The sequence below is a fragment of the Ostrea edulis genome, chromosome 5 (genome assembly GCF_947568905.1).
Source record: "Ostrea edulis chromosome 5, xbOstEdul1.1, whole genome shotgun sequence".
NCBI lineage: Eukaryota > Metazoa > Mollusca > Bivalvia > Ostreida > Ostreidae > Ostrea > Ostrea edulis.
This window is the reverse complement of record NC_079168.1, coordinates 79,617,137-79,633,473: the sequence shown is the minus strand read 5'-3', so window position 1 is coordinate 79,633,473 and position 16,337 is coordinate 79,617,137. Positions and strand designations below refer to the sequence as shown.

At 34.5% G+C, this 16,337-nt stretch overlaps 1 protein-coding gene across 3 annotated transcripts in view; it reads left to right on the top strand.

Annotated features, from left to right (window-relative positions):
• Positions 1 to 34: 34 nt before the first annotated feature.
• LOC125650654 (endoplasmic reticulum membrane-associated RNA degradation protein-like) overlaps positions 35 to 16,337 on the top strand; it is a 45,465-nt gene continuing 29,162 nt past the window's right edge. For 2 of the 3 annotated variants that reach the window (XM_048879113.2, XM_056166369.1), the window contains exons 1-5: positions 58 to 523; positions 5,283 to 5,437; positions 10,118 to 10,219; positions 11,191 to 11,283; positions 13,428 to 13,525. In XM_048879113.2, coding sequence (XP_048735070.2) covers positions 376 to 523; positions 5,283 to 5,437; positions 10,118 to 10,219; positions 11,191 to 11,283; positions 13,428 to 13,525 — 596 coding nt within the window. In that variant the 5' untranslated portion in view covers positions 58 to 375. Of the gene's footprint in view, positions 524 to 5,282; positions 5,438 to 10,117; positions 10,220 to 11,190; positions 11,284 to 13,427; positions 13,526 to 16,337 lie in introns of all 3 variants that reach the window. The other variant, XM_048879112.2, reaches the window with a different exon arrangement.

Here is a 16,337-nt window from a genome sequence, read left to right as displayed (position 1 = left end):
ACAATAACCGAATTATTCAAGAACGAGTTAATTAATATTTTGCAGTGTGCATGTGTAGTTCGAATGACCTCAGTCTGCAGTTATGCATGTTTTCTAAATAGTTATAGTGAGATAAAGATCAATGTATTGTTCGATCTCTTGTAACTTTTGTTTAAATTAAACGAACTATAAAGAAAAATAGTTTTGTTAAAAGCTAATGCCGAGCTTTTACATATAAATCATGAATCTGATCTCCTGTCACCAGGGGCTGGCCTGGTCACCACGCGCGAGTATGTCGCATTTATATACAATGTACTACATTGCTTAAAAGAGCAATGGTATTATTTTAAATTAGAGCGAATATTAGCATGATGTAGATACTTGTGATGCAACGGAATGGAAGGTACACAATTTAAAACGTGTTTGTCTCCAAAAGTCCATTACTTGATCACAAAAGTTGGTGTGGACAGAGTTGACAGGGGGTTGCCGTGCATAACAACAGACGGTTGTATCAACTGGAATCAAGCCTGCAGTTGTCTACCAGGTTAGATGTATGGAAATAAAAAAAAAACAACTCTATTTGTTAGCAATTAATGGGCAGATATATTTCTTGTCGGTTTTGTTTAATGTTTTTGTTTCAAGTTTGTGTTCATTAATACTTTTCTGCCAATACAACTTTACAGTTAAGACTGAAAATGTTCCAGCAGAAAGCTGTTTAGTAAACTTTGAATTAAAAAAACAAAGATTGCTATTTTGAGTCAGCAACATATGCACACTTATAAAGTTATGGGCAATTTGCCATTGCTGCAGAACTGTAGCTCTGGAGATGAGTAAACTAGAGAGGTACTAAAAGATACATTCATTAAAAAAAACCAAACAGCCATACTGTGCAGGATTCACTTTTCCATGTTTTACAGCACTGCTTCAAAATTTTTATTTCAAAGAATATCTCTTGCATATTGTCTCACTACACTTGTGACTCGAAACATATCATATGTAAAGACCTCAAAGTGTGATGGTCACTCCAAAGTGCGACGGTCCCTCTCCTATATAGACGCCCTACACCAAAGTGCAATATCTGGCACGCCAAGTCTGATGGTGCACCCGGGTTCAGTAACATTTATGACGTCACGTTATGATGAGGTCATTGGTAATTAACTTCATTCAGAAGTAAACCGAAGAATTGCAACGTTAGTTTGCCCCAACGAAGTTTCTTTCTGCAGGCACCAATGTCTTCGGGATATTGGAGAAAGGCACAGGTGGTTAAAATTGACATCCATGAACGATTATAGCCAATCGGATCACGCGCTTGTCCTTTTCTATAACTGGTAAGATGACTCGAATGTGGATCAGCACAAGTATTGCATCAAATGAATGCATTTCTCAATTCAAAACAGCTAATTTTAATTAGATTGTGCATTTCTGCGCGGGAACCGTGCCCATGGATGAGGTTAAAAAACCAGAACTGAATCCCTGCATAATGCGTTAAGTAGATTCAGTTTTGGTATCATTAACATCTTATTCATTATAATACATAAACATGCAAGTGGAAATTGATAGTGGTAGAATACCTTAGATATGTATGTTATCTTAGACGCAGTTGAAAGCTCGCGTTTCATATTGTAACGTACTACTGTGACATCATAGTTATATTAATTTGTAGACACAAATGAAGTTCATTTGCGGTTACAGAAATAGTCGAGTAGTTACAATTGGGACGATAGCAAAGGCAAGGTTCACATTGTTGAGGATTGTGAGACCATGCAAAATGTATTTGCTGTCGGAATATCTTCTTCGCCCAAACATGCTCTAATTTAGTACTTCTGACTTAATATACACGACAACTAGTTGGTAATGAAATAAGTTATTATTATTATTCATTGTTTTGCATTGATGTTTTGGTGAAACAACACACGGTTGGTACATGTAGTCTGTACCAAAACGTTGTGTCCATTCAGTTTTGCAAACCATCAGACTTTAAATTGGTGTTTTACACCATCGCACTTTGGCGCAATAGTATGGACCATCGCACTTTGGCGTGCCACACAATCGAGGTTTGGCACAGACCATTGCACATTGGCATGGTTATTGCACTTTGAAGTCCCATCACATTTCGGAGTCCTGCATATATGCCTTCAAACGTATTAAAACCTCATTCAAACTAAAAACATGCAGCTTCAAATCATATCAACTGCTTTCATAGCTGTGTTACAAGGGAGAAAATGTAATGACCAGATCGGGATTCGAACCCGAGCCCCCTGAATCTTTAGTCAGGTGCTCTACAAACTGAGTTATCTGTGGCCACCTGCAATGGCCTTCATTTTTGCAGTTACTGCCCTTACACTGGAAGTAGGGGGTGTGCTTACTGATGGGGTCCTAAGCTTCAGATAGAATATTAGTAACAAATAGGATATTGTAAAGCTTATGGTACCAAAATCTTTATTATGGACTGAGTTTTAACTGGTTGTTTCATATCTCTTATAATAAAAAAGTTTTAAATGAGTTTTTTTTTATTTTACAAAGAACACTTTTTAGAATATACATTTCGTTGATGGAAAGTGGGCGGGAGGATTAGATAGATCTACAGTATATCGAGTATTTGGTGCTTAATTCTGCCCAATGGTACAATTAATGCCAAAACTTTCATGAGTAATCTGTAAATGAAAATAAAAAAAAATAAAATAATGAATAACAAACATTTGGGAATAAAAGCACGATGAAACCATATGATGATTATAAATATAATTGGGTATGTAACATTATTTTCAAAAAAAGGGGGGGGGGGGCAAGTCGAAGTTGACTTCACAATTGTCTGAAAATTCTTGACAAGCAAAAACAAACAAACAAATATAACAAAACCCAAAAGCTCCAAATTCTAAATTGTGGAGGAGGAAGGGGGGTGGCAAGAGGTCAGTTCTGAAATTCAATATGGTTCCTTAAATTTTATAGTTCGACTATAATTCAGCACTACTATATGTATATAGATAAAGGGGTCAACCTACAGATTAAACTTTGCTTGTTAAAGGGACAACTTAGCATACAATGATAACAGGAAAAGTCAGAAATAATAGGGCAGCCCCCCCCCCCCCCCCCCCCCCCTCCCTTGCTACGTTCTTGATGATTTTTTCGTGTGTGTGTATACATTTGGTGAAGTCAATTTACATAAACATTAATTTTCAAAATATTGAAGTTCTTGTGTACGTTAATAAAAATCATATTTCAACAGAAAAATTACATTAGATATAATTAAGTTAACATGTTCCTTTTGTTGACACCTGATGTACATATTTTTGTCTGCAGTGTAAAAGGATTACAACTTAATGATTGCATGCGTTGGTTGCACATATAATTTCTGGCATATTCATTGTGGTTTTTTGGTCGTTAAAAATATTGATGAAAAATAATAATGAAGAATTGCTCACAGTGATTTTTTAAGGCCCATTTTGGGTCCGAATTTCGGCCCTTTCACCTCCTAAAAATTGTCATTTTTCCCCTAATTTAGCTTGCATTTTCCCAATAATAAAATTATGCAAGGAAAACGTATTTGAAAAAAAATAAACATTCGATGTGAATTATATAAGACTTAACAAAGAGTTATGGGAATGATGATTTGGATAGAATAGTTGAAAATTTTAGAAGGTTAAAGAAAATTAGATGTGTAAAATAAAGATAATATAATGTTTGATATGATTTTGAAACTTATTTACGATCAAATTGATTTCTCCCAATTAATTTGAATGAAATGTCGATAATTTTTCCCAATTCGAAAGCCACAGGACCCTTGTAAAAAATGTAGAAAAATCACTGGCTCTTCCTCATTATTCTGATCTTAGATACTGAGATGCTGAGGACTGCCAAAAATCACAAACAGGACTCATAGATATAATATTGAAATGACTAAGAATTTAATTTGTACAGTCATATCATTTGTCAGTAATTGCACTCAATTTCTACAAAAATGTCTAAACTGACACTTAAATTAATAACAATCAGAAATAGCAAATTATCTATCTATTCTTTATAATGATGCAATCTCTTAAGGACCCCAACATGTTGTGCGTCCCTTGTATTCAGGGGGAAATAACTCATTCTACACTATAAACAATATATTCCATATTGAACTCATCTTACCACTAAATTCCTCCCTTCTTAAATGTCTTCATACTCAAACACATCAATCCATATTCCCCGACAGGCATTTTCACATGTCATTATCAGGGGCTGGTTTATGACACCAAATATAACAGAAAGGGAGAACATGCAACAGATCAGATTGGGATTTGAACTCAGACGTACCCCCTGAATCTCTAGTCAGGTGCTCTACCAAATGAGCCATCTGGCCACTGGCAATTGAACCTATCCGACTACTACAGCTGTGTTGGTTTACTAGTCGAATTGAAAATACATGATACAAATAAAACTCTTTCTGAAATATCTTATAATGAAAGGTGAAGATAACGAACAGTGATCAATCTCATAACTCCTTCAAGCAATACAAAATAGATAGTTGGGCAAACACGGACCCCTGGACACACCAGAGGTGGGATCAGGTGCCTAGGAGGAGTAAGCATCCCCTGTTGACCGGTCACACCCGCCGTGAATGAAACATTTATGATGGTTTCTATTGCATAAATGATCACTACAAAACTATCTCTCTCTAACTTTCAATGACATATATAACAGATTCCAATGATATATAATATATGAATTACAAGACAGATTATCCACTTATTGATTTCAACAATTTCAAACATGTTGACATACCAACTTATGAAGCACAAAGTATAATCATATCAGTTTTCAAACAAAGTAAACTTATTTTTTTCTTTTAATAATTTAGTGAATTTTATGATACACATGGATGTCCTACAGGGTTCAATAATTAGCAAAATTAAAAAAAAAAAATTAATCACTATTTTAAAAGTTCTCTTTTCCTGGAATATTTAAATTAATTTTTTTTTTTTAAATTGCAAACTAAAGCTATTTATAGCTATATATATATATATATATATATATATATATATATATACACACCAATTCATGCACCAAAATTTTGTATTGTCGTTTGTGTATCCATATTTACAGTAAAACATGGTTACATCAAACACTCTTATAATGAATTTACATTTACAGTGACATATAATTTCAATTCCCTGTAGTTTTAAGACATTATAAACTTATTGGATATAACAAATGACATTTATATTAACGTATCAAAATTGTTTGTTCTCAGCACTTTGCTATAAGTGTGTTTTACTGTATTTGTATTTTTATGAAGACATTTGTTATCATTATATTTACAGAAAGTTTGGTGTCGGATGACTATGATTACTTTGTGAGTTGTGTTGCGGCCCTTTCACCTGTTTTCTTGGAAGCTGAAGAGTTGATGTCATCAAACCAGGATATATGGATCAAACATAAGACATACCTCCAATGGATGCCAGAAGCTCACCTACAGGTACCTGAGAGAGATCTATTGTATCAGCTACAGGTACCTGAGAGATCTATTGTATCAGCTACCTGAGAGAGATCTATTGTATCACCTACAGGTACCTGAGAGATCTATTGTATCAGCTTTACTATAATGTAGATATGTTTAGTATTCCCATTGAATGTTTGGTCGGGTACAGTATAAACTGGTTATATGTAGAGGGGGTAGTTATCAAAACACGATTTTTGTCATCGGTGGATGGTATACATTAAAATGATCATATCAAGAAGAAATTGTTTGTATGAAACTATGAAATTAGGTAATTATTATTTATTTCCACTTTAACACTAGATTCATACTGTTGATAATAACAGTGGAGATTGATTTTTTCTGAGCTGTTTTATCCTTAAATACTCGTAAACTTTCTAAAGAACCTCCCCCACTTTAGCTGTAGCTTAATTGTGGTCCCTTTTTACCACCCCTCTTTTCAAAGAAAAAATTATTAATCTATTATACTTGTTGATGAATATTAAACACTGATGTATCTCCGATAAGTGCACGGTCCCTTTCCCCTGGGATATTGGAAGATAAGGGTAGAAAACTATGTTTTAAATGGTTACCCTCAGCCTGAAAACTACAGAATTGTTACCCGAATTGATACGGCTTTCCTTTATTCATGATCGATATTCAAATCCACAACAATGTGCTATTTATACAACTTGAACTTGTTAAACTCCCCTGACATACATGGCGCTATTTATAGACGCCTATTATTGGTGTACGTTCTCTCTAGATATATTTACTTTTTAAATGAGAGAGAGAGAGGATGTTGAAATGTGTATTTTTTGTCGATTAAAATCCAAATAACATAGGTACGTAGCAACAGGAAGAGGGAGGGGCTGCCCCCTCCATCATTTGGTATGTATACATGTACATGGAGTTGACAAATTTGGTATGTATACATGTAGTCGACAATACCGTGCGGCCTGACAAGGATTTCAAACATTAGCATGACACAGATACTCACATGGCAGATTTTATTATGCAGCAGGTCAATATGAGGTCAATACAGGTAAATTAGGTAGAAAGAAAACGTGTACTTTTTGCAGATTTTCATGAATTTCATCACCGACACTAGATTGTCCGGTCTTACCTTTTAGATATAATTTTCTTTATTACAAAGAAGAATTATAATAGAAAGGAGAAATCTGGACAACCTTGTGCTCATGAATATAAACAAACTTATAGGCTTGAAAAACTGGTCATTCAAGGAATATCAATAGAGATTTAACCAAAACAGACAGCCCCAACTTCAAAAGATGTCATAGCTCTTATTGTTAAACTTTTCAGTAAAATAAAATACCAAACCTGCAAGTTAAGGTATTAATGAACATCTTGGGGCATCGTAAATGGCATAATTCAAACTTTGATATTTTACTACATCATCGGGGGCCATATATGTCACAGCTAAAGTGTGGAGGTCCTTTCTAAAATTCGCATGGTTGCGCAGCAGCTGGATGATCATTTTGCAGGCGATATATAAATGTCGCAATATACATTTATATTTACTAAAATGTTTCTGCATCTTGCATCATTTAAGAGTTCAGCTAAGGGAAACAACTCTTGCTCAACTAGGAAATTGTAAATCACATTTATTGATTCACAAGTTATTTATTGATATTAAGAATTTGAATTTTTGATATCAGAAATCTGGGTTTTTTTTATATTAAAAAATCAATTTTTGATATCAAAAATTCGATTTCTTGATATCAGAAAATGATTTTTGATATCAAGAATTCGATTTTTTGATATCAGGAATTGGAATTATTGATATCAATAATTCTTTTTTTGATATCAGAAAATACCTCAAAAATATTAAAACGGCACTTCATAGTTTACACACATTATAAACCGATAAGGGGTTTATAAAATTGCGTAAACCGTCCCAACTTACTTTATATCGTATAAAACAAATAGAAATTGCTTTCATTCCCTATAATTTAATTTAGTAAACTGCGTTTGATATTTGGTGGATACTTCTAAAGAAAATATCAATTTTATATGACGCGGACCAATATCGCTGTAGCAACAAAATGGAAACTGAACGTTCAAACGTATCGTGACATCATTCCTATAACGTCATATAGCGGGACTAAATATACAATATAAAGAATGTTGATCAAGTGAAATGAACCAATCAAATTGCATGTAACAAGTAAAATTAGATTACATAAATATATATATAAAACTTGTTACACTCTGAAGAGCTGAACTACACAGCGAAAGCGCTAAGTGTAATTAATTAAATGTGTACTTATAGTCATCATTGGATATATTTTTTTCTACTTATTACCTATACCATGGACCATGGACATTTTGTGCAATTTTAATACATATATATATAAAAGCACGAAAACCCAACAACACCCTACTTTCTTAAAGTGTCGGATCTGAGAAGATACAAGGCCAGTAAAGAAATTTATAAAAGCACTGAAAAGGCCACGACACTGTTGGTTATTTAAAACTAAAATTTTCGACACAACCCGCGTCTTTATCAAGAGACATATATTACATAAACAAATAACACACACCACGAAAAACGACAAGTATCAATAAACTACATTGGTAACAAGAATAATACACTGTTGTAGTGGGTGATTAAAAAAAAACCACACCAGTACAGTTTTTTATATTTTTTAAAATTTTCTCAATTACATTCCAGAAAAAGTACAGGAAGACACACTTTTGGTTAGTTTTGATGTTACCAGTCTGTACACCAACATACCACATGACTTGGGACTAGAAGCTGTAAAATTTTGGATTGAGATATGCTTACTCCTCCTGGGCACCTGATCCCACCTCTGGTGTGTCCAGGGGTCCGTGTTTGCCCAACTATCTATTTTGTATTGCTTGTAGGAGTTATGAGATTGATCACTGTTCATTATCTTCACCTTGCATCCAACAGAAATTAACGAAAGATTTTCTAAAGATTTTATACTTAAAGTTCCTCAAGTAGTTTTAGAAAATAACCACTTTCAATTTGATGATCAGTTCTATCTTCAAATTAAAGGCACGGCCATGGGGACAAAAGTGGCTCCTACCTATGCAACCGTAGTAATGGGTTACTTGGAAGAAAACTACAGAATAAACTTCCTGAGATTTTTTATGCAAATTTTGCACAATATATTCGACATAATTGGAAAAGATACCTAAATGATATTTTCATCTTTTGGAATAAAACTGCAGATGATTTACAAAAATTACGTGCTGAAATCAATCAATTACATCAATCAATTCAATTTACTATGGATGTGAGTGATAAAGAACCTCCATTTTTGGATCTCCAAATCATTAAGGATGATACCAATATAATCACGGATCTTTATTGCAAAGAAACAGATTCACATCAATATTTGGATTTTCATTCATGCCACCCTTCCCATACAAACGTAACATTCCATACAACATGGCTAGACGGATATGTACAATAATTACGGATACTTCATTACGGTAAAAAAGACTGGAGGAATTGAAAGCATACCTTCGGCGACAACATTATCCGGAAAACCTCATTAATGACGGAATTACCAAAGCACAGAACACACCTATATCTATCTTAAGAAACTCCCGACACGAAGAAAACGATGTAAACAACGATATTCCTTTTGTAATTACGCATAACCCACGCAACCACAATATTTTTGGAACAGCTAGATTTTTTCCTGTATTAGAACAATCCCAAAATCTCAAAAACCTGATAAAAGAATCTCAAATAAAAAACAGCAGAAGACAGGCTCCTAATCTGAAGAGAATTCTAACACGCCCGATTTACTACGGAAAATTCCAAATCCGTGCAAAAATGTGGGGATTCACGTTGCGGTACATGTAATTATCTAGAGGAAGGCAGAGAAAAAATTCTTAAATGCGGCAAAAAATTAACACCAAATTCTAACATGACATGGAAATCCGAAAACGTAATATATTGTATGACCTGCCCTACCTGTAATAAAAACTATATCGGACAAACCAACAAACTGAACGCCCGTGTGCGCGTCCACAAGCAGCAAATTCGCGATCCAAGTATCAGAAATTCGCCATGTTCCGAACATTTTGCCAATTGTGGTCATGGAGATTTCAACATATTTCCATTTTATAAAATGTATAATGACTGCGAAATTTTCAGAGTTACAAAGGAGGAATACTTTATAAAATTGTTTAATCCCAAACTTAATAGAAAATAACTGTGTAAAATTGAAACTACATTGAACTGAACTCTGTAATTTATTTCCAAGTATTGTCTAATATTGTGTGTATTATACCACTACCAGTGTAATTTATTATGAGTTCACAAAGGACAATTACTTACCTCGTGATATGTTGACGTTACTTAGCAATATTATTTCATTTTATAACTGTCTGAAGAGGCATTAAAGCTGAAAGCGCTAACAGTGAAATGTTATTCGAGTTTTGTGTTTCTTGACTTTTATTATTGGATGTATTTACTGTATCAAATACCGAATTTTTTTTTTTACAAACTATACATACTATATATATATATATATATATATATATATGTATATATACACTATTGAAACAATTTCATGATATCAAGTACATGTACCTGGTATTATGATGGATTTTGACTGTCCTTACATACACATGTAAGTCAAATCTGATCAGGAACTAATAATATGAAATTGCTTTCAGATGGTGGAAGATGCACTGAAGTTTTTGAAGTCATCCAATGAATCGCTCCACATTCTGGGTTTGCAGTTGATGTCATCTGTATTGGAGCGAGCACTAGGTGATGTATGTAATCTCAATACTAGAGAAATTAAGTGAATATCATGTCAATAAAAGATTATAAAGTTATTGAAATTGTTCATGCTTCAAAAATATTTCGAGATGCATTATATTAGTGGTGAGAATTATGTGAATCTGAGACAAAAGTTTAAATAAGATTTTTGTCAATCAACCTGAACAGATTATGACAGCCTGTGTGACATCATTCGTTTTCAGATATATACAGAGTCTGAACCAAGGCTAAATGCATGTGATTTTGATTGATGCACTGAAATGAACACAATGTGGGTATGGGGAGGGTGCCCTGTTTTTCTGTGTCTGTAATGAACTCTGTGTGGGTATGGGGAGGGTGCCCTGTTTTTCAGTGTATGTAATGAACTCTGTATGGGTATGGGGAGGGTGCCCTGTTTTTCAGTGCCTGTAATGAACTCTGTGTGGGTATGGGGAGGGTGCCCTGTTTTTCAGTGCCTGTAATGAACACAGTGTGGGTATGGGGAGGGTGCCCTGTTTTTCAGTGCCTGTAATGAACTCTGTGTGTGGTACATGTTCACCAGTGGTTGTTTTTTCCAGAGCTCCATATTCTATAATAAGACTGTGTATTTAAGGAATGAAAGTAATTTTTACTCATTTTATATGATATAAGGTAAGTGAAGGAAGTTTACACACTATAAACCCTTTGTGAAAATATTAACGGTCCCAACTTACTTTATATATTCAATAAAATGTGCAGAAATTATCTTCATGCCTTATAAACAGATTTGACGTAATACAATGAAAAATTAAGAAAAATATGATTTTTTTATGATCTAGTGGAGCAATATTGTCATAGCAACAAAACTTAACAGCAACTTTGTTACTATGATATAAAGAATGGTTGATAAAGTCAAATGAACCAATCAAAATGTGTTTTACAAGTGAAATCAAATTATTGATAAATGTTTCCCCTTTTTAAAATGATTGATGGTATATAATTTCAGGTATATGAAGATGTGAGTTCCATTCAATGTCCTTCTCTCCTCAAAGATATTCTGAGTTCAGGGGAAATAACTCATTTGTTTGGACGACAGGTGGTATGTTGACCTTACAGATACATGTGTGCAGTTGGTTACTTGGTTGAATGTGTTCGTAGAGTTATATGTGTTTATAATACATGAAGTGGAATACTGATGTTTAACGATACTTTCCAAAAATATAAGACGCACACATTTTTGGTTTACATTCCATTTTAGAAATACTGAAATAATGAAAAGTAACTGTCCACAAGTATGGGTTATTTTGTGTAGATCAATAATAAATTCAAAACACTGTTAAAGTTTGAATCACAAGAATCTGTATTTTCTTATCAATGATATGTGGAAACGAAAATGAGTCAAATATAGATGAAGCTTGCTTATATTACATATCAATGGATGCCTTGTACGAATGATGAATGGGATCGATGCTAGATGTCTGTAGGAGTGATGAATTGGATCCATGTTCTGTCTATAGAAGTGAATTGGATGCTTGTTCTGTCTGTAGGAGTGATGAATTGGATACATGCACTGTCTATAAGAGTGATGAATTGGATGCATGTTCTGTCTATAGGAGTGATGAATTGGATGCATGCACTGTCTATAGGAGTGGTGAATTGGATGCATGCACTGTCTATAAGAGTGATGAATTGGATGTATGCACTGTCTATAGGAGTGATGAATTGGATGCTTGTTCTGTCTATAGGAGTGATGAATTGGATGCATGCACTGTCTATAGGAGTGATGAATTGGATGCTTGTTCTGTCTATAGGAGTGATGAATTGGATACATGCACTGTCTATAAGAGTGATGAATTGGATGCATGCACTGTTTATAAGAGTGATGAATTGGATGCTTGCACTGTCTATAGGAGTGGTGAATTGGATGCATGCACTGTCTATAAGAGTGATGAATTGGATGTATGCACTGTCTATAGGAGTGATGAATTGGATGCTTGTTCTGTCTATAGGAGTGATGAATTGGATGCATGCACTGTCTATAGGAGTGATGAATTGGATGCTTGTTCTGTCTATAGGAGTGATGAATTGGATGCATGCACTGTTTATAAGAGTGATGAATTGGATCCATGTTCTGTCTATAGAAGTGAATTGGATGCTTGTTCTGTCTGTAGGAGTGATGAATTGGATGCATGCACTGTTTATAAGAGTAATGAATTGGATGCATGCACTGTCTATAGGAGTGGTGAATTGGATGCATGCACTGTCTATAAGAGTGATGAATTGGATGTATGCACTGTCTATAGGAGTGGTGAATTGGATGCATGCACTGTCTATAGGAGTGATGAATTGGATGCTTGTTCTGTCTATAGGAGTGGTGAATTGGATGCATGCACTGTCTATAAGAGTGATGAATTGGATGTATGCACTGTCTATAGGAGTGGTGAATTGGATGCATGCACTGTCTATAAGAGTGATGAATTGGATGTATGCACTGTCTATAGGAGTGGTGAATTGGATGCATGCACTGTCTATAAGAGTGATGAATTGGATGTATGCACTGTCTATAGGAGTGATGAATTGGATGCATGCACTGTCTATAAGAGTAATGAATTGGATGCATGCACTGTCTATAAGAGTGATGAATTGGATGCATGCACTGTTTATAAGAGTAATGAATTGGATGTATGCACTGTTTATAAGAGTGATGAATTGGATGCTTGTTCTGTCTATAGGAGTGATGAATTGGATGCTTGTTCTGTCTATAGGAGTGATGAATTGGATGCATGCACTGTCTATAAGAGTGATGAATTGGATGCATGCACTGTCTATAAGAGTAATGAATTGGATGCATGCACTGTCTATAAGAGTGATGAATTGGATGCATGCACTGTTTATAAGAGTAATGAATTGGATGTATGCACTGTTTATAAGAGTGATGAATTGGATGTATGCACTGTTTATAAGAGTGATGAATTGGATACATGCACTGTCTATAAGAGTGATGAATTGGATGCATGCACTGTCTATAAGAGTAATGAATTGGATGCATGCACTGTCTATAAGAGTAATGAATTGGATATTTTGAGGATAAATAACCAGGTTAAGAAAATTGTGCCTGAATTTTAAATTTGCTCTTTCTGGGTATTTAGCTAATGAGGTCAGCTTGATTTAATTTCATTAACCAGATTCTGATGAATGCTTTTGTAGAATTTTGTACATTATTTGAAATTATGGTCTATGTAGGTTCAGCTTTTACGAGTGTTGATAGGTCCTCCGACTTCACTTAACCTGAGGAACGTTGTGTGGCATGGATTTCCAACTGTCGGGGAAATACCAAGGAGGTACTGTGAACCACACTTTTAATAGCTCACCTGAGCCCACTCAGAAAACTCAAGTGAGCTTTTCTGATCACCGTCTGTCCATCCGTCCATAAACTTTTAACATTTTCAGCTTCACAGCGGGGTTAAGGTGTTCTGAGTAAAATAACATAATAACAGCATATTTAAATTAAAGTAAAATTCTTCCAAGCATCGCATATTTTTAGTAAAACTCGTTTGTCAATACAAAACAAACATCGTATCACATGGGGAAATCCCTTGCTTAACTATTACGTCGTCATACAAGTGACGTAGAGCTATCTTTATCCGCCAGACTTTCAGTTGTTTATCACCTCGGCACAGGTGAAAGATGCACTCAAATCATGTGCAGTTTTGGGCTTGATATGTCGACATTGATATGGTAAATTTAAAGAGTGATACGGATCGGTACAATGTCTTCTCAAATATAACAATTTCCATAATCTGAACTCAAATGTTAGGCATTTCCCTCATTCACTGCCTAATCTAATCTAAACGAGGCAAAATATCCTACCTTCCATATCAAAGTCCTAAATCTGCAACTAGTTACATATATACCTTTAGGAATATGCCTTGATCGAAATAAGATATTGTCATCTTTCACCTGTGTCGAGTCGATGTGTACACAGTCCACGTTTTCTTTATTCTAAATGACTATACACATCAGGGGGCGATTTCAAGGTCACTATATATAAAAAAGATTTTTCAATTTGCAAGTTAATTCTGAACATAATTTAATAGTTTCTAGAGTTTAGCACATCTTATTTTGTTTTAAACATGCTATTTTCTATTAAGCAGTCTTTATGTAAACAAAAGCATGACACGAGCCTTGTTTACATAACAACGAATTGTGAGTGCTGTATCTCATTTGTAACTCAAAAACGGATATTCAAATTTTGGTTGACCATTAGAAATATGTTAGTTGAGGATTGTAAACAATAAAAATGAAAAAATTAATTTTTCAGCTCAACTGTGTCCATGCCCCGTTAAGAATTTTTTTCTCAAGAACCACTGGGCCTGAAAAGTTGAAATAATTTCATGAAAATTTCCTGATATTATTATATTCAAATTTGTTCAAATCATGGGGCGCACTTGTTTCATCATCCGGGTCAAGCCGGTTGCATGATACTTCCAGAAGCGGGTAAGTAACTTGTTTCAAGTATTTTTAAGCCACTGGTCAACCGGAAAGAGCAGGCACATAGAAAACAATATGGTGGAAAATAGAGACAAACATTTTTTTGTTTGTGATTTATCCATTTTTCACTCATTAAAAAAGTTTAAATTTCAATTACCATAAAGTAGTGAGGTAAGAGGTGAGTTTTTTGACATTTTTGTTTCCGTATGCTGGATGATGTGATCAACAATGCTTCTATGTGGAAGTTACAGCTCAGTCTGCAGTGTTTGTGAACAAAATCTTAGAATAGAAAACTGATTATCAATTATGATTTATAAACTGACATGGGTTACATTTTATGAAATCTGTTTTGCAGATGTTCTTTGAAAAATACATAATTTTTGTTTTTACATTTTAGTAGAAATTCGGCTGATTTCCCACTCGTTTTGCGAGACAAACCGGGTCAAAAAGTCATGTGATAAAAGTGAACTGGGTCGTCGCCCGGATGTCCGAAACAAGTGCACCCATGGTCAGTGGGGCAGAGTGAGGCCACAATTTGAGATCAAAGTTTTTCATTGGGATATATAGGAAAAAAAATTTAAAATCTCCTTCTCAAGAACAACAGGACCATAATTTAAAATCTTTCATATTCAAGCATCCCCAAATAGTGCAGATTCATGTTTGTTCAAATTGTGGCCACAATAGGTATTAATCAAAGTTTTACACTAGTATATATAAGAAAAATGTTCTTTTCAAGAAATTAAGGCCATGAGTACTCACATTAATACATGTATGTAAGCATTCCCAGGTAATGCAGATTCAAATTGTGGTCCCTGGGGGTAGGATGGGACTACAAAGTTTTATGTAAGTATTGATAGGGGAAAATCTTAAAAAATCTTCATCTCAACAACTGCAGGGCCATGATTAGTCATAGAATCCTTCCCAGGTAGTGCAGATTCAAGTGTGTTCAAATCATGACACCTCCCCCTTCAAGTAGGGGGGGGGGTTGTAGAGTGGGGCCACAGTAGGATATCGAAGTTTGATATGAGAATTTAAAGAGAGACCTCTTTAAAAATCTAAAGAACAGTAGAACCATGATTAGTCATATTAATATGCAAACATCTTCAGGTAGTGCAATTTCAATTTGTTCACTTCATGGGACATGGGGGTTGGGTGGGACCATAAAAGGAGATCAAAGTTTTATATAGGTCCTTTATATACAAGAAATTAATCAGAACAAATTCTTTTCAAGAGAAGAAGGGCCACACTGTCTAAATCATATGAAGATGCAAATGTTCCTAAGTTATATGGATTCGAGTTTTTTACTGTCTCCGAGACTTAAGTCAGGGGCATATTGTTTTTGTCCCGTTTGTCTGCCTGATACTTCAACCTTGCTCATAACTTTTGAATGGTGAGTGATAGAGCTCTCACATTTCATATGTGCATTTAATATTGACAAGACTCGTTTTTTGGTACCAACATTTTTAACCGTGTGACCTTGGAATTTTACCTACTTTTAGGAAAACCTATTGAACCTAGGCAATATCTCCTGAACTATTTACAATAATTTAGGTTTTATTGTTTTGTTTATAGATTCCTTATAGCAAAATCTTTCATTTGATATTTTGACCTTAGATTTTGACTCAAATTTTAAAACTTTAATTGAAACTTTAAGCTTGCTCA